The sequence below is a fragment of the Sus scrofa genome, chromosome 5, assembly GCF_054392235.1.
Source record: "Sus scrofa isolate SSC_HxYL_T2T_F1_AM1 chromosome 5, Sscrofa_HxYL_maternal_Yorkshire_Landrace_v2.0, whole genome shotgun sequence".
Taxonomy (NCBI): Eukaryota; Metazoa; Chordata; class Mammalia; order Artiodactyla; family Suidae; genus Sus; species Sus scrofa.
In genome coordinates this window covers 296,553-321,895 of record NC_139387.1, presented here as the reverse complement: position 1 = coordinate 321,895, position 25,343 = coordinate 296,553, and the positions used below count along the sequence as shown (strand labels likewise).

Sequence of the window (25,343 nt, the reverse complement as noted above, 5' to 3'; positions counted from 1 at the left end):
TCTGCAGGGCCCACACGCCAACCCTACTCCCCACCTGCTGCCTGGCTGGCACGTATCCTGGCAGGACTTGGGTTTGAAGGGGCAAGGGGGCCCGTGGCGCCCTAGACTGGGTCAGGACCCGAGAGAGACAGAGAGAGACGGGCCATAGGAGCAAGTTCCCAGAACCGGGGCTGCCGGGTCCCTGTGCCCGTGCCCACGTCATTCCCCAGCCAACCTGGTGTCTCCCCTCGGGCCCCTCCCACTCCCCAGCCCAGCGACCCGCCTCTGACTGAAGAGAGATCAGCAAGTCTGGACCCATTCTCCAGCCGCCCCCCCCCCCCCCCGCCCGCCCCAGGGCCCTCGTACCCCAGAGGGCACCGCCCTGTATGCCAGTCCCACGCCGCCAGAGGCAGGCACCCAGCAAAGGCCCGACGCCGCCCCCCCTACCCGGTGGGGCCAGGCCCCGGCGAGGCTGCTGGGCGAGGGGCCCCTCCGGGCGGAGGACACCAGGCACGCGGGTATCTATCGTTAGCTCTCTTTATAGACTCTGGTTCTAGGAACGGTCGCCTGCGGCCAGCCGGCCGGGGCCAGCACGCGGGCGGGTGGGGCGGGGCGGGGGCGGAGGGGGCGCTATTTACAGGCCCACCGCGGGGGCTGTACCACGGCTGCTCCGGGCGGGCGCTCCGCCGGGCCCCCCAAGTCCGTGGGCGCGGGGAGCGGCGGGGGGGTCGGGGGGGGGCTGTACACGCGCTGGGGGTGGGGCCGCAATACTGTCGCGGGCGGGGGGGGGGGCTGTAAACATGGCCGGGGGGCCCTGCCCACCCCTAGTGGTCGGAACGACGGACGCGGCGAGCAGGGCCGGGCTCAGGCGTCCGACAGGCAGCTCTGGATCTGGTCCACCCACTGCTGGGCTGACGGCACGTCCTGGGCACAGAAGTTGTAAACGCGACGCGTCGTCTTCACCTGCGGACAGACAGACACGAGGGAGGGACCGTGGGACTCCGCAGCCCCGCCCAGGCGGAGCCGCCCCCCGTCGCCGCCGCCCCCGGCCCGCTCACGTCAAAGAAGGCCTTCTCGTCCACCGTCTTGGGGGCGCCCATGGTGGGCGTGCCGGGCGCCACGGCCTCCACCTCCGCCAGGTCAATGACCCCCTTGCACTCCGTGTCCACGCGGTGGTCGTAGTAGCGCAGCTGAGCAGGGGCGGCCAGTCAGGGCAGGGCCCCCTCCCGGCTCCTCCCCCCCCCCCAGCTCCCTGCCACTCACCTGGTGCTTGGTCTTGTCCAGCACAAACCAGCGCGCCTTCCAGGGCTTCATGAAGGCCCCCTTCTTGTAGAGGGTGCCCTCATAGGACCTGTGTTCGCAGCACAACGGGCCAGGCCCGCGGTCAGGGCCCACAGGTACCCCACCTCCCCACTCCCCCCGCCGCCTGGTGGCAAGACCAAGGCTTCTGTCCTCAGCGGCCCCAGGCCTGGAGCCCCGGGCAAGGAAACCTGGCTGGCTCTCCCCAGAAAGAATCCCACCCCCAGGACAGACACTGGGGAGGCTCCCACACCAGAGCCTTGGGGTCTCCAGGAAATGGCCTCACATGCACAGCAGGAGGCCCTGACCGGGAGCAGGCAGGTCTAGGGAGGCGACTGGCAACGTGGTCCCGCCAGGCCCAGAGGGTGGGACGCAGCCTGCTGGGCCCCCGCCTCTCCCGGATCCTGCCCCCACGCGTGTCCTCCTCTGCAGCCACCATGGCCTGGCTGTGGTCACTGGTTCTCTACCCCAAACCCCTTCCAAGCCCACCTGCTTCTCCCAACAACCGCCAGCTGATGCGCAGGCCACCGTCATGGCCTCCCCCACAAAACCATCCACCTAAGAAACGACGAGAAGCTCCCCCAAGGCAGCAGACCACCCCCAAGAAGCCCTCGGGACTCCCGGCCGCCAGAGCTCGGAGGTGTCCAGCCGCAGAGGGAGGTGCCTCTCACACCTGTTCTCACTCTCGGCTGTCTGGAACTGGCTGTACAGGGTGCTGGTACTACGGCGGGCTGCCTGGCGGGAGCCGGATGCAGTTGAGCCACTGCTCTGGTCACTGTCCAGGCTGAGGCTCAGCGTGGAGCCCACAGGTCCCTCCTGCAGGTACACGCCAAGCGAGCGGCGGTGGTGGGGCACACTGGACGCCAACAGGGAGCTGGGGGTGCCCTGGGGGCAGGAGGGTGGGCCTGTGTAAGGGGGTGGCCCCCGCCTCCTCCTGGCATCAAGCCCTCCCCAGCCCCCTCACCCAGCCCCGCTCACACGTCCATCTGGCCGGCCTTCCAGGCGCTGGGCAGCTTTCACTCGATCCCAGGCATCCTTCCAGCGCTCAGGGGGTCGGCCCAGCTCTGTCTCCAGCCGCTGCAGCTCCTGGGGGAGAATTACCAGATGAAAAGATTCGTCAGAAGACGACACCCAGACTGGAACGGAGACAAGAGGAGGAAAGACAACAGGAGCGTGAGAGACAACGAACAGGTCTAACAAATGTCTGACTATCTACAGGAGGAGGCAGCAAGGGTGAGCGATGGGGCGAGATCACCAAACTACTAAGGGACATCCCAACCTAATCAGGACGCACCACAAACCCCAAATAGGATAAGCTGAGCGCACACGCCCCAGGATGTTACAGAAAAACGCCTGAAAACCAAAGACAGAGAAAAGCCCAAAACCAGCCAAAGACATGCTGTCTTCAAGGAGTTCCTGGGTGGCTCAGGGGGTTGAGGACCCAGTGTTTTCACTGCTGTCCCTCAGGTCACTGCTGTGGCACAGGTTCAAACCCCGGCCTGGGAACTTCCACATTCCGCAGTGTGCTCCCCTCCCCCGAAAAAGCTCAGAAACAACCCCTGAAAAGCCCAAGCTGACCCACAAGTTCCCAAACTGCCAGCAAGAATAAAACCCAGGACTGTAAAGGAAGACAGCCTGGTCGTGATCAATAATGACCAGCTCATAAAAATCACCAGACAAGCAAAAAAGGCAGCAAAACGCGAGCCATCCTCGGGAGAAGTTAAAACAGACCCACAATGAAAGCAACACCCAGGAATGAACTAGCTCGTCAGCTAGCGTACAAGAAGTTCAAAACAGTTGTCAGAAATACGTTTAAGGCAGTTCCTGTCATGGCGCAGCAGAAACAAATGCGACTAGGAACCATGAGGTTGCAGGTTCGATCCCTGGCCTCGCTCAGCAGGTTAAGGATCTGTCGTTGCCGTGAGCTGTGGTGTAGGTCGCAGATGCGGCTTGGATCCCGCGTGGCTGTGGCTGTGGTGTAGGCTGGTGGCTATGGCTCCGATTGGACCCCTAGCCTGGGAACCTCCATATGCCGTGGGTATGGCCCTAAAAAGACAAAAAAAAAAAAAAAAAAGAAAGAAAGAAATACATTTAAGATTTAAAGATGAATATAATAGTTGAGCAGATGGGGACTCTACAGAGAAGGATCCCTGGCCCTGGGAACTTCTTTCTATATGCCACAGACGTGTTCTCACATGAAGTAGAACAATAAGAGGCGTTCCCGTCATGGCACAGTGGTTAACAAATCCGACTAGGAACCATGAGGTTGAAGGTTCGATCCCTGGCCTTGCTCAGTGGGTTAAGGGACACTGTGTTGCCATGAGCCGTGGTATAGGTCGCAGACGCGGCTCAGATCCCACGTTGCTGTGGCTGTGGCATAGGCCTGCAGTTACAGCTCTGATTAGACCCCTAGCCTGGGAACTTCCATATGCCACGAGTGTGGCCCTAAAAAGACAAAAAAAAAAAAAAAAAAAAAAAGACAAAAAAAATAGAACAGTAAAAAATACTCAGTTATTGAAGAAAATAAAAGAGAAAAGGAAAAAAATGAAATAGAAAAAAATAGCACAAAGCTAGACTTCACTCAATAATTTGGTGTAAATGGATTAAAAAGTCCAATGAAAGAAGTGTGTAAAAAGAAGCCTGACCACATGCTGAGTGAGAGAAAGTCGCCTTGAACTGCTAAGATCCGCCCCCCAAGTCAGACATTCAAGCCCCGTGGACAGGAGCACCAGCCCGACCCTGGTCTAGGGCTGCAGACCCCAGGGCCCCCAGTGTTTACCACATGCTCTCCTGCTCTCTATGCTTGTGGGTCCCCTTCACCACAAAACCCCAGCTCGGTTCCCACCAACCCTGGTGGCAGGTGCCTGCAGGCCCGGCCGCGCAGGGGAAGCTCACCGCCGGTTCATCTACACCTCGGCCTGGCCGGGAGAAGCAGGGGCAGCAACCGGCTATCCCCACAAGGAAGGAGGAGCTCGAGGCCGCTCAGCCACCCTCCAAAGCCACCCGGCCAAGGGGTGGGGGGATCCCTGATGCCTGCAGGCTGTGCCACCCTAGCTTCCACCCCCACAGGACGCTTCTCTCCCAGGGGGGTGCTGCGCCCCTGTATCTGGCTCCGCAGGCTGCGCAGACATGCCCACCACGTGGGGCAGCGCCAGGGCGCGGGCCCAAGCTCCCCGGCCCGCCTCTCTCTGCAGAGACACCAGGCAGGCAGGAACCCGGCGGAGCAGGGTCCCCACTCGGTGAAGGGGCACGGCAGGAAGGGAGGCCCCAGAAACACCCTGCCTGCCCTTGGGGCCGACCCCGAACGAGGGCGCGGGGCGGGGGCTCGCACCTCCAGCAGCCGGGAGATGGCGTCGGGCTGGGCTCGGGGGCGGCTGTCGTAGCAGGGCCACACCACCCGGCGCCGGCTCTGCGGGGCGCCCGCGTCGGGCCGCTCCTCCTCCGGGGGCTCCGGGGGCCCCTGCGCCAGCTCCCAGTCGTAGGGGGGGCCCTCGGCCAGCGTCTCCTCGGTGTAGAAGTCCCACACCTTCAGGTTGGACACGTTGCTGTAGGGCCGCAGGACCTGGGGGCGGGCCTGGCGTGAGCAGCTGGCGCCGAGGAGCCCCCCGCGCCCCCCGGCCCCGCTTGGCCCCGCTCGGCCCCGCTCGGCCCGGCTCACCTCGGCGTCCTCGGGCGCGTACATGTAGTTGTAGAAGACGGGCGCCCGCTTGCTCAGCCGCTCCGCGTACTCCCACACCGACCGGCAGGCCTGCGGGGCGCGGCGCTCGCCCTTCTCCTCGTACAGCAGCCCTGGGGGCGGGGCAGCGCTGAGCCCCGCCCCTCCGGGCCCCGCCCCCGGCCGCGCCCCGCCCTCCTGCCCGCCCGCCCGCCCCCACCCGGTGCCCCATCTACCCAGCTCGATGCGTTCATAGTCGGAGTCGAGCAGGAAGGTCCGGAAGCGGCGGGACGCGTGGTGGTAGCCGAGGAACTTGAGGTAGAACGGGCTGAACTCGAATTCCATGGGGAACTGCAGGTGGATCTGTGTGGGGTCGGAGGTCAGGGGTCGGAGGTCAGCGGCCAGAGGCAGCGCTCACAGCCCTGAGCAGGACCAGCCGCTCACCTGGTACACGCAGTCCAGGAACTGCAGGAAGACGGGCGTGAAGCCACTGCTCTGCCCCGCCAGCGTGTGGGCCCCGCGGTGGCTGAAGCGATGGCCGAAGGACAGCCACTCCTTCTCCACCAGCAGCCGGAAGCCCTCCAGGGTGCGGTAGAAGGGGTCCGAGAGCAGCTGCACCAGGGACACCACCTGCCAGCAGGCCGGGAGTCAGCAGGGTGCCTGGCCCTGGCCCGCGGCCGCCGCCCCAGCCTGCTACGCACCTGTGTGGTGATGTCCCAGCCGTCCTCCAGGCTCACCAGGACGGAGGAGCCCGAATCCAGCAGCTCCACCACCAGCACCGACACCTGCAGCAGCCTGTGGATCTGAGGGACCCGCAGCCTCTCAGCACCTCCTGGAGCCCATGGCCTGAGACCACAGCGCCCAACCAGGGCCCCAAGACCCTCACAGCCAAAGAAGTGCTGGCCGTGCGGGCCCACACCCAGAGACAGCCTGGAGGCGCGCACCGTGGGGGGTGGACAGGAAACGCTCTGGCATGGCCACTCGCAAACCCACCCGAGTCCCCGGGGCCAGAAGACGTGGCCCTGTCCTTGAGAGGCCCAGCCCCACCCTGACAGGAAGCAGGACCCCAACATGGCTGGGCCCTGACCTCCCTCCACCGGCCAGGCCCCACCCGAAGCCCTGTCCTCCCAGAGAAGCAAGCCTAGACCCACCCACCCTCAGCTGCAGAGAAGCGGGCACCCAAGAGCCCCTCCCCAGGGGCCTCCACCACGGTGGGAGCAGGGCAGTGGAGACCTGGATTAGCCACTCAGAGTCCTCCAGCGAGCGCAGGAAGGAAGCTGGGCCAGGCTCGGTAGCGGGACAGCCTGGAACACAGGCCTTCAGCAGCTTCTTGAAGCTGGCCTTCACCTGCCGTGCCTCGAACACCTCGATGGGCACCAGCTCCCACTGCTGCAGCGGGTCTGGTCGCACGCCCTGGAAGAGGCCCGCGGTGCTGAGCTGTGCCCAGCCCTTGCAGCCCCACCTAGCCCCAACGACCCCAGCCCAGTCACCTTAAGCTGGGCTTTGTCTCCGATGATGTAGAGGGCGGCACGCTGGGGCCGCAGAAAGCCTGGGTCAGGGGGCGCCCCGTTGGCCTGGGGGGGACCCAGCATGTCTCTGCCTGCCAGCCGGGAGCCCACGTCAGTGCCGAGCCCAGCACTGCGCCCACTGGCCCGGACGCTGCCCCATTTACCTGCGCAAAGAAACCAAGTGAGCACCCAAGCAGGACCCCGGCACCACCTACCTGGGGCTGAGCTCCCTGGGGAGGCAGGGGAGGGACTGGGGGCGTCAGGCTGTTAGTGCCCAGGGCCGTGGGGAGGGCTGGTTATGCCGATCTGTCACACGGGGCTGTTAGTGCCAAGTGTGGGGGGACGTTAGTGCCCACGACTTCTCAGTCATATGGGGCCTCAGTGCCAGGTGTGGGGGAGCCGGCCTGTGTGGCCGGTACGGTACCTCGGGGCGCGGTCCGTCTGGAGGCCGAGGCCGCCATAGGGTTGGACAGCGTGGTGACCCTGGCTCTGGGGCTGGGCACTGGGGGCACAGCAGAGAGAATGCTCAGGCCTGGCCCCAGCCTGGGGGCGGGGGTTGTGGCCCAAAGAGACTGGGTGCAGGGCTGGGTTCCCACCAACCTGCCAGAGGGCCCCAGAGTCTGGGGATCAGCACCAAGGCCCTCTGGGCATCCAGGGCAAACCAGGGAGCAGAGGGCCCGGTGGCAGGTAGAAAGAGTCAGAGGACAAGTGGGACCCTGGGTCTCCCTTGTAGCTCACCTGCACCCTCAGCCCCAGAACACTGCCTGAGCTGCTCAGGGCACGTGGCCACCCAGCAGCCTCTGCCCAGAACGCAGCAGCGGGAGGTGCCCCTGAGGCGTGGCGAGGCCCAGCCTGGGAGCTCAGAGGCAAGGCAGAGCCCCGGTGGCTGATGGCCAAGTGGCAGTGGCCCTACAGGCTGGAACGGCGCGGCCTGGAGGCACAGGGAGCCTGCCTGAGGACGGTCCAGAGTGTCTCTGGGTTCCACAGCCTGCCCTTGGCCTGGGCTCACTTGCCTCTGCATAGAGGGCACAAGGCACCACGGGCAAGCACAATGCCAGCCAGCCACGACGCAGGCAGAAGAGGGTCACCCACTGTGGGGACACGGTGCATCCCGGGGATGGGACTGGAACCCATTTACAGCTGAGGTGAGCCGAGCCCTGCACACCCTGGGCAAGGAGGAGGACAGCCTGTGCCCAGAACCTGAGGGAGACCAAGAAGCAGCACCACTGGGCCTTGGGGACAGATGCCCAAGCAACATCAGGGAAGATACAGGCACCAGGAGGTCCTGTGGGGAGGGTACTGCCTGCAGGGGCCACTCAGGTCTCTGGGGAAGCAGAGGCAGAAAGACAGTGCAGCCATAACACATACTCATGATGAGCTCTGGTGTTTGGAAAAGCAAAGCCACTCAGCTAGAGCACGCTACTCCCAGCAGAGGAGCGAGAGGACAAAGGCCCGGGCCCCCCTCCAGGAGACTGGCTGCCCAGCCCGGCGCTCCCTTGACACAGCTCCCCGTGCACCTCCGTGAGCGCAGACCAGCCACCCTTGTTCCCGGCCTTGAGGCCCCAGTGTCCAGCAAGTGATACCAAGAGATCCAGGTGGAGCACTGGGCTACGGGTGACACGGGGCCTGGGAGGCTGCTGTGCTCCAACAGCGAAGGCCTCCCTCAGAGGAGTGACGGCCTCCTGGGTTCCAGAGACCCTGCTATAGGAACGAAGCGGAGGCACCATCGGGAGGTCCTGTGCCACGGGCAGGAGTAGCCCAGGCCAGGGTGGGGCAGTTGGCCACAGGGAGGGCTGCGAGGTCAGCTCACAGGACTCAGGGGAGGCAGAGAGGAAGAATCTGGGACAACGCCAGCCCCGAGGCCACCTGAGATGCCCAGCGCCTGTGGGAGCCAGAGCAAGAGCAGAGAGACGCGCAGGTGCGGAGAAGGGAGGTGGTCAGGAAGGCCTGTCTGACACGGGACCGCTGCTAACATCTGCCCAACCAGGTGTAGGAAGGGTCTCACAGAGAAAGGACCCCCTCATGTGACTGACAGCCCAGGTGTACACAGAGACCCCAGGCGGACACTGTCGTCACACCTGCTGAGGTACAGGCCGGGGGCTGCGCAGGCCAGCCCCTGGGCTCTGGGCAGGCCCCGTGTGAGCAGAGCCTCCCAGATCCACAGCTCCAGTGGGGACGAGAGCTCCGTGCAGAATGAGAGGCTGCTTGCCCATCAGTAGGCCCCGGGCACAGAAGACCCATGCGGGCTGGATGGCAGCTGCAGCCCTCGGTGCGAGGACCGATCCTCAAGAAGGCCCAGGGGTGATGGGGCAGGATGCGGGAGTGACTACCTTGGAGCCGGACCTCTGCAGGAGGCTGCCCCATTCTGGAACATGTCCCTCTCCAGCCTGCACACCCTTGGGCCCTCCTGGGTGTTGTCTCCTGCCTAGACGCCTCTCCCAGTGCCAGGCACGCACCCGGCTCACCCCGACAAGTCCCCGCCTGTTACCCCCAGAAGACCAAACCACCCCTGGTGGACAGCATCCCAGAGTACTCCAAGGGTCACCCCACACCAGTACCCTAGCTTCGAGGGGCAGGGCCTGGGAAGGCTGGGCCGACACTCCAACCTCCTGCCCCCCGTGGCCTGCTCTGCAAGCTCCCAGAGAAGTGGTTGGAGCAGGGCCTCAGGACACTTACACCGGAAACACTGCCTCCTGCTGGCCTGCCCTCCCCACGTGCCTCCACCACCAGCTCCTGCTCCAGCGCCCTCACCATGGCTGCCCAGGTGGGCCGAGGAGAAGCCGCTGAGGGTGTTGCGTCCTGAGGCATCTGCGTAACGGGGCATGGAACTGACCACGGCCTGCAGGTACTTCTCCTGCTCCAGGCTGCTGGAGTCTGCCTGGGACTGGCCTGGGGGGAGGAGGCAGAATTGGAGAGGAAGCCGGGGGCGGGGCTTGGGGACGGGGCGGGGCTCTGGAACCGGGTGGGTTGGGGAAGGGGCGGGGCTTTGTGGATGGGGTGGGGCTCAGCTAGGGGAGGGGAGGGGCGGGACTGGTGGGTGGGGCTCAGAGAGGGGCGGGGGCTCGGGGTGGGTGGGGCTGGGAAGCGCGCAGGGCTGGAGATGGGGGCCGGGCCGTGAGCAGGGAGGCCACCTGGAGATGGCGCGTTCTGGGCCTTGAAGAGGCCGACGACCCCCTTGCCATGCAGGCCCCCGGAGCGCAGCAGCACAGCCTTGGAGCGCCCGCTGCGCCAGCACACCACCGGGAAACGGTTCTGGCGGTAGCAGCGGGAGACTCGTTGCAGGGCGTTGTCCTGGACGCTCTGGGGGACGATCAGTAGCCCGGGGTAGCTGCGAGGAGGTGGATGTGAGTGGGGGGGGGCAGGCCAAAGGCCCTCTGGACCCCCACGGCCAGGTGCCCCCCCAGGCCTGAAGCGGTGAGGGCGCCCCACGCGGTCGCGCTCACCTGCGGCAGATGGCGTACATGCGGTTGACCGGGGAGATGCGGAAGGGCTCGGACTTGGCCCGGCTCAGGCTGCTGCTCAGTGTGCCCAGCCCCAGGCGCTGGTAATCCCGGCAGCACGCGCGCTCCACCAGGCTGCTCATGGTCATGCGGTCGGAGGGCTTCAGGGCTGACGAAGGGGTCAGCGTGCTGGGCTCCAGCTCCTCTGACACTGGGGCAGGCCAGGAACACAGGGTCATCACCCACAGACCTCCGGGGCCCCCAGCCCTCCGCGGGCGGTCTTCGCCCAGACCACCCAGGGCTCCCCACGCCCTCACCTGAGATCTCATCCTCCTGGTCCTCGGGGGCTGGCTGGCCCCGGTGCTCCCAACTCGGGGGGTTGTACTTCTTCCGAGTGACGTGCTGCCGCCCGATGGTCTTCTTGGCATTCTTCACCAGGTTCCGGGACAAGGTCCTGGGAGGGCGGCAGGCGCAGGGTCAGACGAGATGAGCAGAACGGACAAGGGGACACACGTGGTGGCTCTGGGCAGGGCAAGTGACCTGGCCTGGGGGCTAAGTGCCACACCTGAAGGAAGGACCCTTGTCCTTGGTGGCACGTGGCGGCCGGCCAGGCGTGTGAGCAGAACCCAGGGTGAGCGCGAAGGTGCCCCTGATGTCCGGCGGGTAGCGCAGCTTGTGCAGCTGCTTGCGGAAGAGCTCAACGCTGTCGGACCCCACCTCCTCGTCAAAGGCCATCTTCAGCAGCTGCGGTGGAAATAAGGACCTCAGAGGCCGGGCGGCCCTCGGGCCTGAGCCCTGCCCACAGGGCAGCTGCGCCTGCGGGACGCCCTGGATGGGTGAGGGCCCTGTGGCCAGATGACCCTGGGGGGGCGGGCAGCCAGGTCTACCGCGGGGCCGTGAAGGGCCAGCCTGGCCTCTCTGTCCAGCAGGGGACACCTCCTGAGGGAGCCTCTCGAGGACGGAGCGTTAGCAGAGAGCGTTAGGGGAGGCTGCTCCCTAAGCTTCAGGGGCTGGAGGCTCAGGACCCCGACCTTTGCATTTCATCCAATCTCTGCAGGTTTCAGTTGGGCGAAACTCACGCCGCACTCCAGACATGGGTGGACTCTAGGATCAGGGCCTTGTGAGGGAAACAGGAGAGCCCAGAGACTGGCACGTCACACAGGCAGAGGACGCCAAGTTAAGGCATGGTAACGCCTCCACAAATTCAAGAATCACAAAGGGCTCGATGCTGGCCTAACACCAGTGCATGACGACAAGACTGGGGGCTCCAATGCCTGCACCCCACAGAGGGTCACAACTCGGGGACCCACAGCCCCACCCAGCACAGCCCATGCGCCAGCTGACCTGGAAGGTGCAGGAGCGCAGCTGCAGCCCGTCCTGGAGGAGCTGGTCCACGGGGGTCTGGACACTGATGCGCTTCTCCTTGGTCAGTGCGGCCACCGGGAAGGAGCGGACCACCACCTGTTCCCCCACTTGTAAGAGGCCGGGCGCGGGGTCGGGGGTGGGGGAGGACAGGTCACAGAGTCTCAGGTTCACGCAGGCAGGTCGGGAGGAGCCGACAGCAGCCCGTCTCCCACAGACCCCGTGCCCCAGAGAAAAGGACAGGAGAGGCGGAGCGTCCTGCTCCCCCCAAGGACCCAGGGGGATGGGGGAGGGGAGGCCCGGGCAGAGGGGGCCAGAGGCTCACCCAAGGGGTCAGTGGGCATCCCCGTGAAGATGACCCGGTACGTGGTCAGGAAGACGGCGCCCTCAGCCGGGAGGAGCGCAGGGCCACCCCCACTGCCCCCTGCGCCCTCCTCGCGCCCGTCCGGCAGCAGGTAGACGCGCAGGCCATCCAGCACACACTCCTCACCGGGCAGCAGGCGCGGCCGCAGCAGTTTGGGCTGTGCGGGGACAGGAGCGGCGCCTCAGGACACAGGCTGGTCCCGGAGCCCCGGCGCCCCTGGCCCCCACGCACCTTCTGGATGGGGGGCAGTCTCTTGCTCTCTCTGTGCACAGCCTCCAGGGTCTCGATGTGCATCTGGACGATGTCTGGGGGAGAGCAGGTCTCACGCCCGGGCCCACGCCCACCCGTCCGGGGGGGGTGGTTCCAGGCCCGGACCCCCATACCTGGCACCATGACATGCAGCCCCTTGAGGTGGTCGCTGGTGACCCCACTCTCTGTGCAGACCTTGTCCACAAAGCGGTTGATGAAGCGGACCACGGCCCCGGCCACGTCACAGGTCTCTGCATCCTCAAAGCCACTCTCTGTGTCATAGCTCTCCGCCACACTGCCCGCCATGCTGGGCCGGGAAGGGGGCACGGTGGGCACAGGCCCCGCCCCCCACCCTGAGGTCTGTCCCCCTCGGGCCCCGCCCCAGGCCACCCCCCACCTGTTGGTGACCAGGCTGTTGCTGGCGCTCTCGAGGTCGCCCAGCCCCGCGCGCTCCCGCAGCAGCCGGCTCTTGCTGCTGTCCAGGGGAAGCAGCAGGTAGCTCATGCGGTTGGCGTAGTGGATGGCCTGGCTGAACACGGTGCTCTCCTCCTTCTGCACCAGCTCCTGCTGCTTCTCACGGCTCAGGGTGGGCCACAGGCGCCGCTGCTCAGACGCCACATCCAGGGCGGAGCGCTGGTCCTCCTGTGCAGGCGCCTCCCCGACCTACCACAGGGCTGCGGGTGAGCCGGGGCCAGGCTGGCCCTGTCCGCCCAGGCCCAGGGAGCCCCCGCCACCTGGGAAGGGTCTCGGTCCTCGGCAGGCTCCAGGTAGAGAGCCCGGATGTGGGTCTGCACGTCCCCGTAGAACATGGCCTCCCAGAACTGCGGCGTGCTCCACACGACGTGCTCCTGCACGCAGCTGTAGGCGAACTGCGTCACCCCCGGGCTCAGCTTCTGCGGAGGCCAAGCAGGAGTCAGGGACACAGTCGGAGGGGGCTGGCGCGAGGGCCTGGGCCACACCAGCACTCACCCGGCAGAAGGCTGTGACCAGAGGCAGCAGAGCAGCTGCGATGCCGTGCTCATCCAGGGAGGTGCAGTCCTGCGGCAGAGCCAGGGGCGTCGGAACCCCTCCCTGTGCCCATCGCACCCCACCTGGCCCCTCCCACCACTGTGCCTGAGCTGTCTACACCAGCACCCCAGCCTCCAACAAAGGTTCTCCCCTCTCCACCCTCACCAGCAGACCAGGGTGTCCCCAGCTGTCACAGTGCCAGAAGGCGCACCCTCATGGGGAGGCCGGGAAGCCCCGCCCAGGAAAGCCCGGCCCACGGCTCTGCCAGGCTGTGAGGCTGCCTCACCTGCAGGCAGCAGTTCATCATCCGGACAACAAAGTCAAACTGCTGGTGGTCCAGGACCGCCCGGTTCTGCTGCACGTGAAGGTGCAGCTCCTGGGCAAGGCAGCGGCGGGCCGCACGTCCTTTCAGGGCCCTCAGCACAGCTGGAAGCAGCTGGGGTCGGGGAAACAGGGATGGAGGCGTGTGCCTACGTGGGTCCAACCACACGCACATGTCCCAAGGGGCTGGAGGCAGGCGCCAAGACCCCGGCACAGACGCAGGGAGCGGGAGCCAGGACCCAGGCTCTCAGCACAGAGGAGACCGGAAGCCACCCAGGTCCAGGGGGACCCACTCCGGGGCTTCAACACCCAAGAGAGGCTAACACTCTAGTGGAGCCAGCCCTCCCTACACAAAGTCCACCACGCTGCCAGAGTGCAGAGCGGCTCTGACGGAAGAAGCCTCAAGGCCCTGAGCTCAGCACTCACAACTGGAGAGCCCTCAGGCGCTCGGCCGACCAGGCCGCAGCATCCTCAATACATAAACCTAACACAGAGCCGGCGGCTGGCTCGGCTCGGCTCTGGGCGGGTCCCAGACGGGGCTGTGCTTGTCCTATTGCTACTACCGTCCACAGTAGAAACACCAGGAGCCCCAGAGGCCCTCAAGAAGGGGCTGGTGTGAGAACCGGGTGCTTCGCAGCAACCATGTAGCCATGAAACACGACACGGACTCAAACTGGCTGTTGTGAGAGACCCAGAGTGTCAGCGAACAGCACCAAAGACAGAACGGTAAGCGAGCTGAGCTGTCTACAAATGGGGTTTAAAAAAAAAAAAAAAGACATGCTGTGCCTCAACTTTTTTTGTGAGGGATAGAGAAGAAACTCGACAGCGGACACCTTAGGGTGTTCGGACATCTAAAAGCAAGCAAGCACCTCCAGCTGAGTCTTCCCAGCAGGCCACCCCCAGCTGTCCTGAGAGGGACCTGAGACCTGAAGTCCACCTGCCTTTCCTGCCAGCAGGGAAACAACGGCCGGGCTCCTCTGAGGGACACTGCTCCGGCCCAGGCCACCCCACCCAGAGCCGCAGTCCTCCCTGTGCCCAGGCCGCCCCGCCCAGAGCCGCAGTGCTCTTTGCACGGGCTGCCTCACCTTCTTGGCCTCAAGCATCTTCCCCTCGAACACGTAGGAGATGCAGTTGCGGACCACCTCCAGCCGGCGCGCGCTGTTGCCATGGAGCCCGCTGCTCCGCTCCAGAATGGCGGCTAGGGAGCAGAGTATGCGCTGACCTCTGACCGCAGGCCCACCCGGGGCCACCCTCAGGGTCCCTGTCCCTGTTACGCACTCATGGGTGGCCCCGAGGGCACGGTGGTCCTCTTCTCGGCCTTCACGGCTGGCGGGGCGCCCTGCATCTTGGCCGTGGCCTGATCCACAATCCACTGCACCAGCCCCTCGTCCAGCCGGGGGAAGGGCCGGGGCGCCCGACGCAGGTGGCTGGCCTCCCCCGGCCTCTGCACCTTGTGCATAGCCACAGCAGGGTATGGGTTCTCCTGGGGGACATAGGCAGGCGTGGGAGAGTGGCCCGGGGCCAGGGCAGCAGTGACCTCACCAGGCCAGCCCCCCTGCCCCCACCTTACATTCTTGTAGAGCTGCTCTGCCAGTTCCTTGACGTGACGCAGGACCCGCTGGGGGTGGTTCTCATCCGCCCGCATCCGTGCCACCTCGTGGGCCACCAGCTGGAGGAGGAAGCGGGACAGGCAGGCTGGCTGGGGCGGGGAGGGCGGCCGTGGGGTTCCTCCCAGCTGGGGGGTGGCGCACCTCATCAAACAAGTCCGTAGGGCGGTAGGGGACCCCGCGCTCCGACACGAAGCCTGCAAACGCCATGCCCTCCAACACCTTCATCAGGAAGTCGTCCTCTACGAGCCCACGCTGGCCCAGGAAGGCTGCCTGGGATACACGAAGAGGTCAGCCCCTCGGGCCCGCCCTCCCGCCCACCCTGCCCCACCTGGCGCCCACCTTGTGAAAGCGGATGACGGGCTCCGGGTGGATGCGGACCATGTGCAGACACCAGCGGTAGCCTTGCAGGAGCTGAGCAAAGAGCCGCAGAAAGACGGCACGCAGCTCCTTATCCTGGGACACAGGGGCGTGCAGGTAAGTGCCAAGCCCGAGCCTGCCCGGCACCACCACCCCTCCTGCCCCTGCCACCTTTCTCCACACAAAGCCACAGGACCTCTTCTAAGACCTGGTGCTGCCAACCACTCCTGTGCAGACCCCCCCAAGGCTCACGGCGGCCCCACATGGCCCCCTGCAATTGCCTGGAGGACTGCTTAGCACAGGGTGGGCGTGGGCCCCCACACCGGAGCTGCAGGGACCCCCACCTGCATCTTCAGGGAGGAAACGGACATCGTAGGTGGCGGGAAGGCAAGATCTGCCAGCTCCAGCTCAGGGTCCAGGACCTACAGAGGCAGAGGGGAGCGGGGTAGGCCCGGGTCCTGGGCTCCTCTCAATTCTTGTCGCCCAGAGACCCCCCAGCTGCCCGCGGCCCTGGCCCCGCCTCACCATGCTCAGAACACTGTGTGTCTGACTCTGCAGCGGCTCTGGCAGGGGTGGGATGTGCACACACTCAGGGACAGTCACTGTCCCTCCATCCAGGTCAGCAACAATCACATCCAGCTGTGGACCAAAGGCAGCAAGAGGTCAGGGACCCACGGGCCGGCTGGCAGGGCAGGGAGCAGCGGGGCAGGCACAAGGCAGGGCCCTCACCAGCTCCTGGGCCTCAGCCTGGAAGGCGGCGTTGACTCCGATGATGAAGGGCGTGGGCGTGCTGAGCACCTCCAGGAGCTGCGCCGGCAGGATGGGCACGTAGGTGAAGCTGCAATGGGCGAGGCTCAGTGCGGCCGCCCGGGAGCCCAGGCCAGAGGAGGGGCGGGCGGAGGGGCCAGGGAGCCCGGGGGCCAGTGAGCACCTGTATCTGAGAGGGAAGAGCAGCGCCAGGAGTCCCCGGCAGGCATCCGAGAGCCGCTGGTAGCTGCGAGACAGGAAGAGCACCTTGTGCTCCGTGAGCGCCGCACAGAACAGAGACAGCACATTGGTGATGCCTGTGGGAGGACAGGCTTAGAGGCCACTGCCCAGGGCGAGGAGGCCTCATGGTTGGTCCACCCGCCCCGGGAGGGGGAGGGAGCAGCACGTGCACGGGGCGCCGGCTCACCCAGCTGGCGAAAGAGCAGGGCCACACTGCAGCGGCTGATGGGCAGGGAGTCGGTGAGCGGGGTCTGGATGACCTGCCGGTCGCCAGCCCCCAAAGAGATGGTTCTCTGTGGAGAGAGAGGGACCAGGGCTTAGCGGCCCGGCAGCCCCGCATCAGCCTGAGCTTTGCAGCCCCACGTGGGCCCCGGGGACCAAAAGACCCGAGGTGGGACCGGCCAGGACAGGCGGTGCGGCCTGAGGGAAAGGCCACACCCAGCCGCTGTCGCCTGAGTATGCCACAGAGAAAACTCAGGGCCTCTGACCTGGGGCAGGGAAGGGGCCTGGGTGGGCAGAAGAAACAAAGTATTCGTACCACTCCGTCCTCAACAGAGTCCAGCTGCACAGGACAGACGGGCAGAGAGACACAGTTAGACACAGCCACACGCACAGGCACAGACCAGGGTGGACAGACAGATAAGCGGATGTCGACACTCAGACAGGCACACCCAGAGGGTGAGAGGACAGAGCAACCAGTGGCTGCCAGGTAGAGAGCCAGGCGGGACACGGGACACACAAGGCAGGCAGGCAGGGCCGAGAAAAGGCGACAGGTGGGGGGAACCAAGACGCCTGAGAGTGTCTGAGGCTGGGGCCAGGCTCAGGCCAGGCTGCACTCCAGGTGCCGACCAGGCCGCAGCCCATGCCGCGGGCACCCGGGGGCCCCAAGGCTGCAGTGGACAGCAGCCGCCACGACCCACCTGTGAGCCCCCGGCCAGGGGGATGATGCAGGTCAGCAGGCTCCCGACCACGTTCTCCAGGCCCACGTTCAGGCCCTCCACGTGGATGGTGTAGATGAGACCGAGGCTGTTCTGCAAGGACCACAGACGTGCGGGTGACGGCGCGGCCGGCGAGAGCACCCCGCGTCCTGCCTCGAGCCCTGGCTGCCCGCCTCACCCTGAACACCTCTGCGTGGTCCAGTCGAGACACCAGGACCAGCGTCTTCGGAGCAAAGAGCTGGCCGGGCGAGCCAGCCGCTGCGGGTGATGGTGGCACTCCCTCATCTGCTTCCTCCGCCCTCTCGGTGTCCCCAGGGCACACCCCTTCCTGGGGACAGACGTCAGGACTCAGCACTGGCCCTTCTGGCCTCCACGAGCCTGGGGCTCCGGGACCAGACACGGACAGGGAGACACACAGGGCAGAGGGAGTCGGCCACAGCCGGACACTCAGCCCCAGGCAGGCTGACCTGCGAGGGCTCCGCGGGCTCCCAGAAGGTCAAGCAGGCGCAGTAGTGCCGCTCGGAGTTGATGTCGGTGAGGACAGCAACAAAGAAGGTCGGTGGATTCCTCTCAGGACACAGCTGCCACCCGCTGGGCTGGCAAAACTATGGGGAGGGAGGGGCAGCAGTCAGCTCCCCCAGCCCCCCGCCCTCCGGGGACTGCAGCCAGGGCCCGGACGCCAGGTCCAGCACCGAGCTCCACCGCCCACGGGCCCTGCCTCCTGCACGCGGCCCCCACCCCACAAAAACAGCCTCTGGCCTCCCCGTGTGGGGGCCTCACCGTGTGGGGTCCCCACTGCCACAGGGAGGGACAACAGGACACGACAAGCACCTGGCCAGCCAAGCCTGCGCCACCCGCCCTCTGCCCTCCAATGCGGCTGACGGATCCGAGGACCCAGTGAGGGCTGGCACCGGGGACAAGTGCCAAGCTGCTGCCCTGCCCCCACCCCCTGGGGAGCACCCCACTCACCAGCTCGATGCCCTGGGGGAATGGGTTGTCCTCCCAGTCCTTCTCCGGGAAGCGCTGCAGGATCTGGCCCTGGCCTTCCCCACTCCCTGAAGACAGAAGCCACTCAGAGCACCAGCCACCTCCCACCTCCCGGGCGGCAGGTTGGGAACCCCAAGGACCGTGTGGAGACACGGCAGGTCCCTGGCCCTCTGCGGGCACCAGACCAGCCCCGGCTCCCGAGGCCACCAGAGGGCACAGACAGAAGCCCCTGCTGTGGGGCTGGACACCAAGAGCACAGACGTGCCAGCCCAGGGTGGAGAGCACTCCCTGCTCCCGCTCCCTGACTCCTGGGTCCCTCCGCTGCGGCAACATCCCCAGCCAGAACCCACGCCAGTGTGCCAGCCCCTGCCCCTCCGGCAACCCCCAGCTTAGGCACTCAGCCCCCATGACCTCCTGACCTGCTAGCACCATGACAGTGGACAGGCTGCCATGAATCTCCTCCTGCTCCCAGCCTCTGCCTCACCCCCAGCCCTGAGCTCACTTGAGAGGTGCAGGTCTCACTCCTGCTGCCTGAGTTGGGGGGAGACCACCTGTGCCTGTGGCTGCAGACTGCTGCTTGTCCCCACTGCCTCAGAGACAGGACCAGCAAAGGTCCCAGAAGACAGCCTGAGGATGGCAGAGGGCAGGAAGGACTGAAGGTGGTGGCACACAGGCCTGCTTCCCGCCTGCAAGGCCTCAGCATGCACACAGCCACAGACCAGGTGGCCGTGTGCAGCCCTGGGCCCCTGCCAGTGCCCACAGCCTGCTGCATCCCCAGCATGCTCCCTCCCGGCGTCCCCAGGGACCCCTCCGTTCCCTGAAGCCACAGGGCCCATTAAGCCCCCATGCATCTGCTTCCCCATGTCCAGTCCCTACCAGCAGGACCAGCTGGGGCCCTGTCTCTTGCTCACTCTCCATGGAGCCAAGTCGGGTAAGCAGTCCCCTCACAGGCCTGGGGAGGATGAAGGCTCTTCCTCCAGCCCCCGCCGGCAGCTCAAGGAGGACAGACCAAAGCCTCCCCCTAATCTCCGCAGGCAGAAGAGCAGAGCAGGCAGGTAAAGGGGACAGACTCTGTCCCGAGGCCCAGACGGCCACCTCCAGCGGCCTGAGGACCTGGCAGATGAGGTCCCTTGACCAGCAGTCTGGTCCACCTGCGACTTGAATGGGCCCAGGAGCCTCAGACAGAGCTGGAGGCCTGGGCACAGGCCTAGGCCTGAGCAGCCGACAGCACACACTGCCCAGGCCCCGGAAGGCAGAGGAGCTGCCATCGTAGGAGCCCACCCTCCCTCCACGATCATGGAGGCAACACCAGGCGGTCGGTGGACAGCAGGCAGGTTGCCGCCGGCTGGGGGGAGGGTGCCGGCCTGACTCTGACTCACAAAACCTCAGCTTCCTGCTCCCCTCCCCCTCCCACCACTGACACTGAGACAAGGTGGCAGACAGAGGAGATGGGGGGAGGACAGGTGTCTGCTGGTGCCACACCCCCCCCCACAGGAAGACCCCAGGGTCCCCCCAGGTTCACCCGCAAGAGCCACCCTCAACAGGCCTCGGCTTGCTCCCCTGAACCTGGCTCCTCCCTCGACGACTCCCCCAAAGGCTGCCTTGTGTGCGGCCCTAAACCACCATCTCCATTCGGCCCTGGCTGGCACCCAGGGCTCACCCAGTTCTTGCCACGAGGCAGCAGGGGGAGGAAGGAAGAGGAGGAGAGGGCGGATGGGGACAGCAGCCTCTGCACCACAGCCTCCCTCCCAAAGCCGGGGGACAGGTGGCCTTTGGGGGGCTACTCTCCGCAGACTCTCCCCACAGAGAAGTGTCTTGTCCACGGCTCACCCACCCTACCCCATTCATGGTGTGAAAGTCAACTCCCAGCGCGCAGCTCCACCTTCCAAAGAGCAAGCGAAGGCTTTCCTGGAGCTGTCCCAGCTGCGCACGGAGGCGGGCGCGAGCGGGCAAGTGTGCCTTCCCCCGCCAGCTCCTTCTCGGATCCACCATGTCCCAAACTAGGCCCTTAGGTCTCAACCCAAAGCTGTCGCCTCCTCTAGCCAGCTCTCTGCACCCTGCCCAAGCCTGGGGCACGCAGTGGGACCCCAAGAACCTCCTACCCTCTACCACACCCTCCCGTGACTCCTGGTGCGCCCGTTGGCCGTCTGGGCCAGACAGAAGCTCCACGAGCAAGAAGCCAAGTCCCTGTATCCAACGCTGCACCTGCGCCTGGCACAGACCTGGGCCAGTGAGGGCTTGGCTTGCCGAACGCACACACCACCATCCCCCCACACCCAGCCCCACTCACACCCCACAAGCAAACAGGCTCCTCAGTAGGAAGTAGAGGGAGCTTCCGGGGCCCCAGGGCACAGAAGGACACGCAGCTCCGCCTGCCAGGGCGCACCCAGCCCACGTCCTCCACCCTTCTCTGAGACCCCTGCCCACACCCCAGGTCTGTGCCAACAGAGGCCAGGCTGCAACCTGGCTGCGGGCCTGCATCCTGGGGGTGGGGTCAGGGACTCTGCCACATCTCCCAGTGTCCTCCCACCCCCACCTTGAGCCCTGGGAGCCATGGAGGGACCTATGGCAACTGAATCCCCTGCCCCACCTTGGGGCAGACAAGAGGGGACACCCCCCCCCCCCACCTCACAGTGACAGGACTGATCCAACCAGCACGCCTGTGTGTCACGGGGTGGGCCTCTGGGGGCCCTAGGAGGAAGGGCACCGGGTCCCCTGAGACACAGATGGGGACAAGAGCTTCCTCTTGCATCCACATCCCCACAGCCAGGCCCGTGGGGGAGAACACAGAGCTCGCGTCTGTCACCCGCCAGCAGCGCCGTCACCAGTGCCAGGCTCCGATGCCTGGGCTGGCCCAGGCCAGCATGTGCTGTGGGCAGAGGCGAGGGAGGATGGCAGCCTCCTGTGCCCGCCCCTGCACGCACCCGGCGCACAGGCCCTGAGACCAGCCCAGCACCTTCCGCCGCCTCACCCACCCAAACCTCAACACACAGGCCCCTCCCAGCTACCGTGCAGGACAAGTGCAGAGGGGCTACAGCCTCCCCCACAGACTAGACTGGCTCTGATCCAAGGCCTTGGACCCTTCGGGCTCCCAGGGTGGGGCTGGGCACCCGCTGAGGCCGTCCCAAACAGCCCCAACCTGCTCCAGAGGGAGGGCAGGAACATGGGTGGGGAGAGGAGATGGGCCCAGGAATGCGGCCAGCTCAGCTCAGGCAGGACTGAGAGAGGCTAGGCCATGGGATGGCAGGCTTCCTCTCAGATGCTGGGGGACAATACCCCAGCACCAGGAGTGGTCCAGCCCCCTCCCTGGCAGATAGGCACTCGGCCATCTGGTCAGCTCAAATGTGTCTCCTGCTCCCAAAACACACCTGGTGTTGGTCACACTGGGTTAAATCAGCTGACCCCTGTCAGGGCCCTCCCTGCCCCAGCCAGCAAGTGGGCACGGGTGGTCTCTCTGGCTCCTACGATGTCCCTGGAGCTGGGTCCAGGGTGCAAAAGGTGCTAAACCCAAGTCCTTAGTGAAGGAACTCCCCCGACTCACCGGGGGAAGGGCCTGCACCCTCTGAGATGAACAGAAGGGTCCCGCCCAGCCCCAACCCCACCTTCCTGCCTGGAGCAGCCTGCCAGGTAGTAACCAGGAAGCCAAGTTACTGCTCCCTCAGGTAGGACTCTGGGGCTCAGCACCTTGCATCCAGCAGCACCAGACAAGATGTCCAGCTCCAGGCCAAGAACAAGACGTCCACCACTCCTACACCGTCCACGGAACCCAAGACCCTGTGTCTTGCCCTGGCGTCCCGGGTCTGCCAGCATGCAAGGGTCCTCACCTCCTGCAGAGTGCCCTGGGCCTGCGCCCAGGGGTGCCCACACACCTGCTGCTCAGCATCAACAAGACACTCGCCATTTCCTGGAGCCTCCAGTGTGAACGGCATCAAGTGTGTGTGTCCACGGCAGCCTGGGAGGCCTGTGTGACTCAGGCTACCCCCAGATGAGGAACCAGAGGTGAGGAGGGCCGAAAGGCTGGCCAAGGTCCCAGAGGTATCAAGTTGCCAAGCGGGGACCACTGGCCCCACGTGCTGCCCCTGATTCAGACTCCCCGCCGCCTCACTCTGCCCTCGGCCACACCACCAGGGCTCCAGCCTGCAGGCTTGTCCCTCACAGGGAGGGACCAGTCCTGCCGTGGAGACCCTGAGGCTGGGTGGCCAGCCAGCGGCTGAGCCATCCAACCCCAGAAGGCAGTGGTTAGGGGGCTCGGGGCCCCCCAGACCTATTGTCGGGGACATCTTGAGAATCACCCCTTCCTGTCACTCACGGTGAGCAAGCACTGTGGGCTCCAGCCTTCCCCCCGTCCTGCTCAGAGGCCACACACACCCGGGTGCCACCACCTGTTTGACTGCAGCCAGCCATGGGTCCGGGAGCCCACTCAGGCCTCCTCTCACCTCCCTCACATTCACTCCAGCATATGCCTCCGCCTGGCCTCTGCCTCCTCAGACCTCCTCCCCCTGCCCTCAGCATCATCAGCCCGGTGCCTGGCACCCCGCCCAGGGGCCCTCACACCGGGACAGCCCCTCGGCCACCCTCATTGCCCTGAACCCCCACACAGCCCCCTGCTCCAGGTGCGCAGCCTCCTCACCAGCCCTCCCCCCACCCCCCACCCCCTGGGGTCTGAGCAACACTGACAGCGGGCCTGCCACGTGCAGACTGCAGGACGAGGGCAAGAACCCTCCAGAAGCCCCTCTCCGAAGGGAGACACATGCTCGTGATGGAGGGTGTTGGGATGGATGCAGGTGGATGGCGGGAGAGGACTGAGTGCTGAGGAAAGGGCACTCAGGCGGGTCTGGAGAGCAAAGGGTCCAGCGGGTGCAGGCTCAGCACGAAGAAGGGCAAAGGAGAGGCAGTCTGAGCCCCGGAGGGAGCAGAGGCAGCTGAGGTACCAAGGAGCAGGGTAGGCTGAGGGGCTCGAGCTCATCCTCAGGCACAAGGCTCAGCCCCAGCCTGACCACTCGGCCACCCCCACCGCCCCAATGACATGCATGTGGCCTCGCACAGTTGGTACTTGAGGCCTCAGCTTGGCTCTGGGTGTGAGTCCCAGGCCCTCAGTGGAGGCTCCGGCCTGGCACGCAGATTCTGCCCCGACTGCACTCTGTGGATGGGGGCAACCGCAGCGCAACCTCGGTGGGCTGCTGGGAGTAAGCAGTGAGATCATGCACACAGAGGGCCCGGCACACCAAGTGCCCTCCCCAACGCTGCTGTGTCCAGGGCTGCTGCTGACGTCATTGTCAGGCTGTTTCTCCTACCCCCTGGGCTGAAGGGCTCTCAGACACGGACGCTGACCCCCAGCACGGACCTCCTGGCCATGGGCACCAGGCAGCACACTGATCCCCTCCCAGGGCTTGGCTTGCAGGCACGAAGGCGGCAGGCCCTCTGCCAGGCGTGCTCTTCTCTCTCCTCCCCAGTTCCTCCTGAAGGCCTCTGGGTTCTAGCTCAAACACGGTGTCGTCAAGCAGGCCCCGAACTCACCTCTCCTCTGCATCCCACCCAGCCTCCTGGACCTGAGACACGGCACAGGGGCCGGAGGCTCCAGACCAGAGGCAGTGGGGGTCAGAGGAGGGGCTTGCAAGTGAACAGTCCTTGCCCCTGGAGGCAGAGCCGGCCGGCAGCCGGCCAAGGCGGAGAGAGCCCATCCCACCCAACTGGGAGTCGGGAGGCCGAACCGCCCCAGGGCCCTCCCACCTCACGGGCGACGCCGAGGCGCTGCCCGGCCCGGTTCTGCCCTGAGCGGAGCGGGCAGGCGGGCTCGGCCCGCCCGGTCTCGCGGAGCTACCCCACCTTAGGGAGACTGGCCCTCCGCGACTCCCGCCCCCAGCCCGGCAGGTACCCAGCTGACCCTGGAGCCGCCCTGCCGCCCGGGCTGACCCTTCCCGGCCCCCAGCCCTCGGCCGTCGGCCGCGCGACGGCACTCACCGCGCGGGTGCGGCCCGAACGCCACCAGCACGAAGTAGTCCGCGAGCCGCGCCATGGCGAGGGCCGCGGGCGGACTCCGCGGCTCGGGGACGCGAGGACGGCGCGCTCATGGCCCGGCCCCGGCCTTGGCCCGCGCACCCCGGACGCCCCTGGCCCGCTCCGCGGCGGCGGCCCGGGCTCCCGCCGCCATCTTCCCAGCCAGCCGGCCCGCCCGGCCGCGCCGTGCGCCTGCGCGACATCGCTCCGCCCCCACTGTGGGCGGAGCCCGGAACAGCGCTCCCTCATTGGACCAGAGGTGCGGACTCAGTTCCCGGGGGCGGGACTCTGCCCCCTACCGCCCTCAAGCGGTGACAGCGACGGCAGCTCGGGCGGGTCAGCGGCGGGAGCGGCAGGGTTCTGGGCGCCTCTCGCGGTCGCAGTTCCCACGCGAACAGTCAGGTCGGACGCCGCCCCCGGGAGCTCTTGGTCTGGGGTGCTGGGGCTCCCGGGTTCTCTCCCGTGCCGCTGTTCGTCTGGACGAAGGCTGGTGGGTCCGGCTCTACCCACAGGTTTCCCAAACCCGATGGACTGACAAGGGGGCCTGGGCCGTGCCTCGGGGGCTGCCAGGCTGGCCGTGGGAGGAGTACTCACCCAGGCCCTGCCCTTGGAGATCCCAGCCTGAGGAGGGCTCTGGCCCCATTTGGAAGCCCCGTCTAAGGGGGATGAAACGCCTAACACATGTCTATTTCTCTTTCTTTCTTTTCTTTTTTCTTTCTTTCGCTTTTTAGGGCCGCACCGGAGGCATATGGAGGTTCCCAGACTAGCGGTCAAATCAGAGCTACAGCTGCCGGCCTGCACCACGGCCATAGCAACATCAGATCTGAGCCGTGTCTTCGACCTACACCACAGCTCTCTGCAACTCCAGATCCTTAACCTGCTGAGTGAGGACAGGGATCGAACCCTCAACCTCATGGTTCCTCGTCGGATTCGTTTCCACAGCACCTTGATGGCGACTCCAGCACATGTCCTTTTAAAAAGATGTGCTACGGGTCCTGCCACAAAGAGCAGTGTTCTAGGCCGCGAGGGGCCGGGGGCCCGGGCGCCATCCTCGGAAGAAGGCTGCATCAGCCAGGATCCCTGACAGTGCCCACCACCCTCAGGGCGGGGCGACCAGAGCCTCCCTATCGGTGGCACAGGGATGGGTAAGGGGGCAGAGTCTAGGAAAGGAACTAGGGAGATGTGGTGGGGGGATTTCAGGGCTGCTCCCTCACTTACTGAGAGGCAGCAGCAGGGCGAGCTTGTTTTGGGGTGAGTTTGGCTGCGTCAGTAAACTATGAAG

The 25,343-nt window shown here is 65.9% G+C and overlaps 1 protein-coding gene across 4 annotated transcripts; it reads right to left on the bottom strand.

The window, feature by feature from the left end:
- Positions 1–502: 502 nt before the first annotated feature.
- On the bottom strand, positions 503–24,255 carry SBF1 (SET binding factor 1). Of its 4 annotated transcripts, none has more exons than XM_021091064.2 (41): positions 24,026–24,255; positions 18,047–18,132; positions 17,545–17,682; positions 17,256–17,405; positions 17,060–17,170; positions 16,327–16,432; positions 16,084–16,216; positions 15,882–15,990; positions 15,678–15,791; positions 15,497–15,574; positions 15,135–15,248; positions 14,937–15,065; positions 14,756–14,854; positions 14,464–14,668; positions 14,271–14,383; positions 13,151–13,300; positions 12,826–12,894; positions 12,591–12,749; positions 12,254–12,519; positions 11,991–12,163; positions 11,839–11,912; positions 11,569–11,764; positions 11,226–11,353; positions 10,447–10,625; positions 10,199–10,335; positions 9,885–10,092; positions 9,573–9,769; positions 9,118–9,330; positions 6,866–6,943; positions 6,424–6,605; positions 6,167–6,346; positions 5,635–5,736; positions 5,378–5,563; positions 5,170–5,296; positions 4,937–5,067; positions 4,610–4,840; positions 2,257–2,364; positions 1,952–2,163; positions 1,243–1,330; positions 1,038–1,169; positions 503–942 (listed from the first exon to the last, which is right to left on the bottom strand). In XM_021091064.2, exons 1-41 carry the CDS (start codon positions 24,078–24,080, stop codon positions 844–846), a joined length of 5,745 nt encoding a protein of 1,914 aa, XP_020946723.2. In that variant the 5' UTR covers positions 24,081–24,255; the 3' UTR covers positions 503–843.
- Between the last annotated feature and the right edge of the window lie 1,088 nt (positions 24,256–25,343).

Coding starts and splice junctions, on each gene's coding strand:
- SBF1 (XM_021091064.2), bottom strand. CDS start 24,080: ATGGCGCGGCTCGCGGACTACTTCGTGCTGGTGGCGTTCGGGCCGCAC. Junction 14,669..14,755: donor CAGAGCAGCTCTACAAGAAT/GTAAGGTGGGGG, acceptor TATGTCCCCCAG/GAGAACCCATACCCTGCTGT. Junction 14,384..14,463: donor GCCCTCGGGGCCACCCATGA/GTGCGTAACAGG, acceptor TCTGCTCCCTAG/CCGCCATTCTGGAGCGGAGC.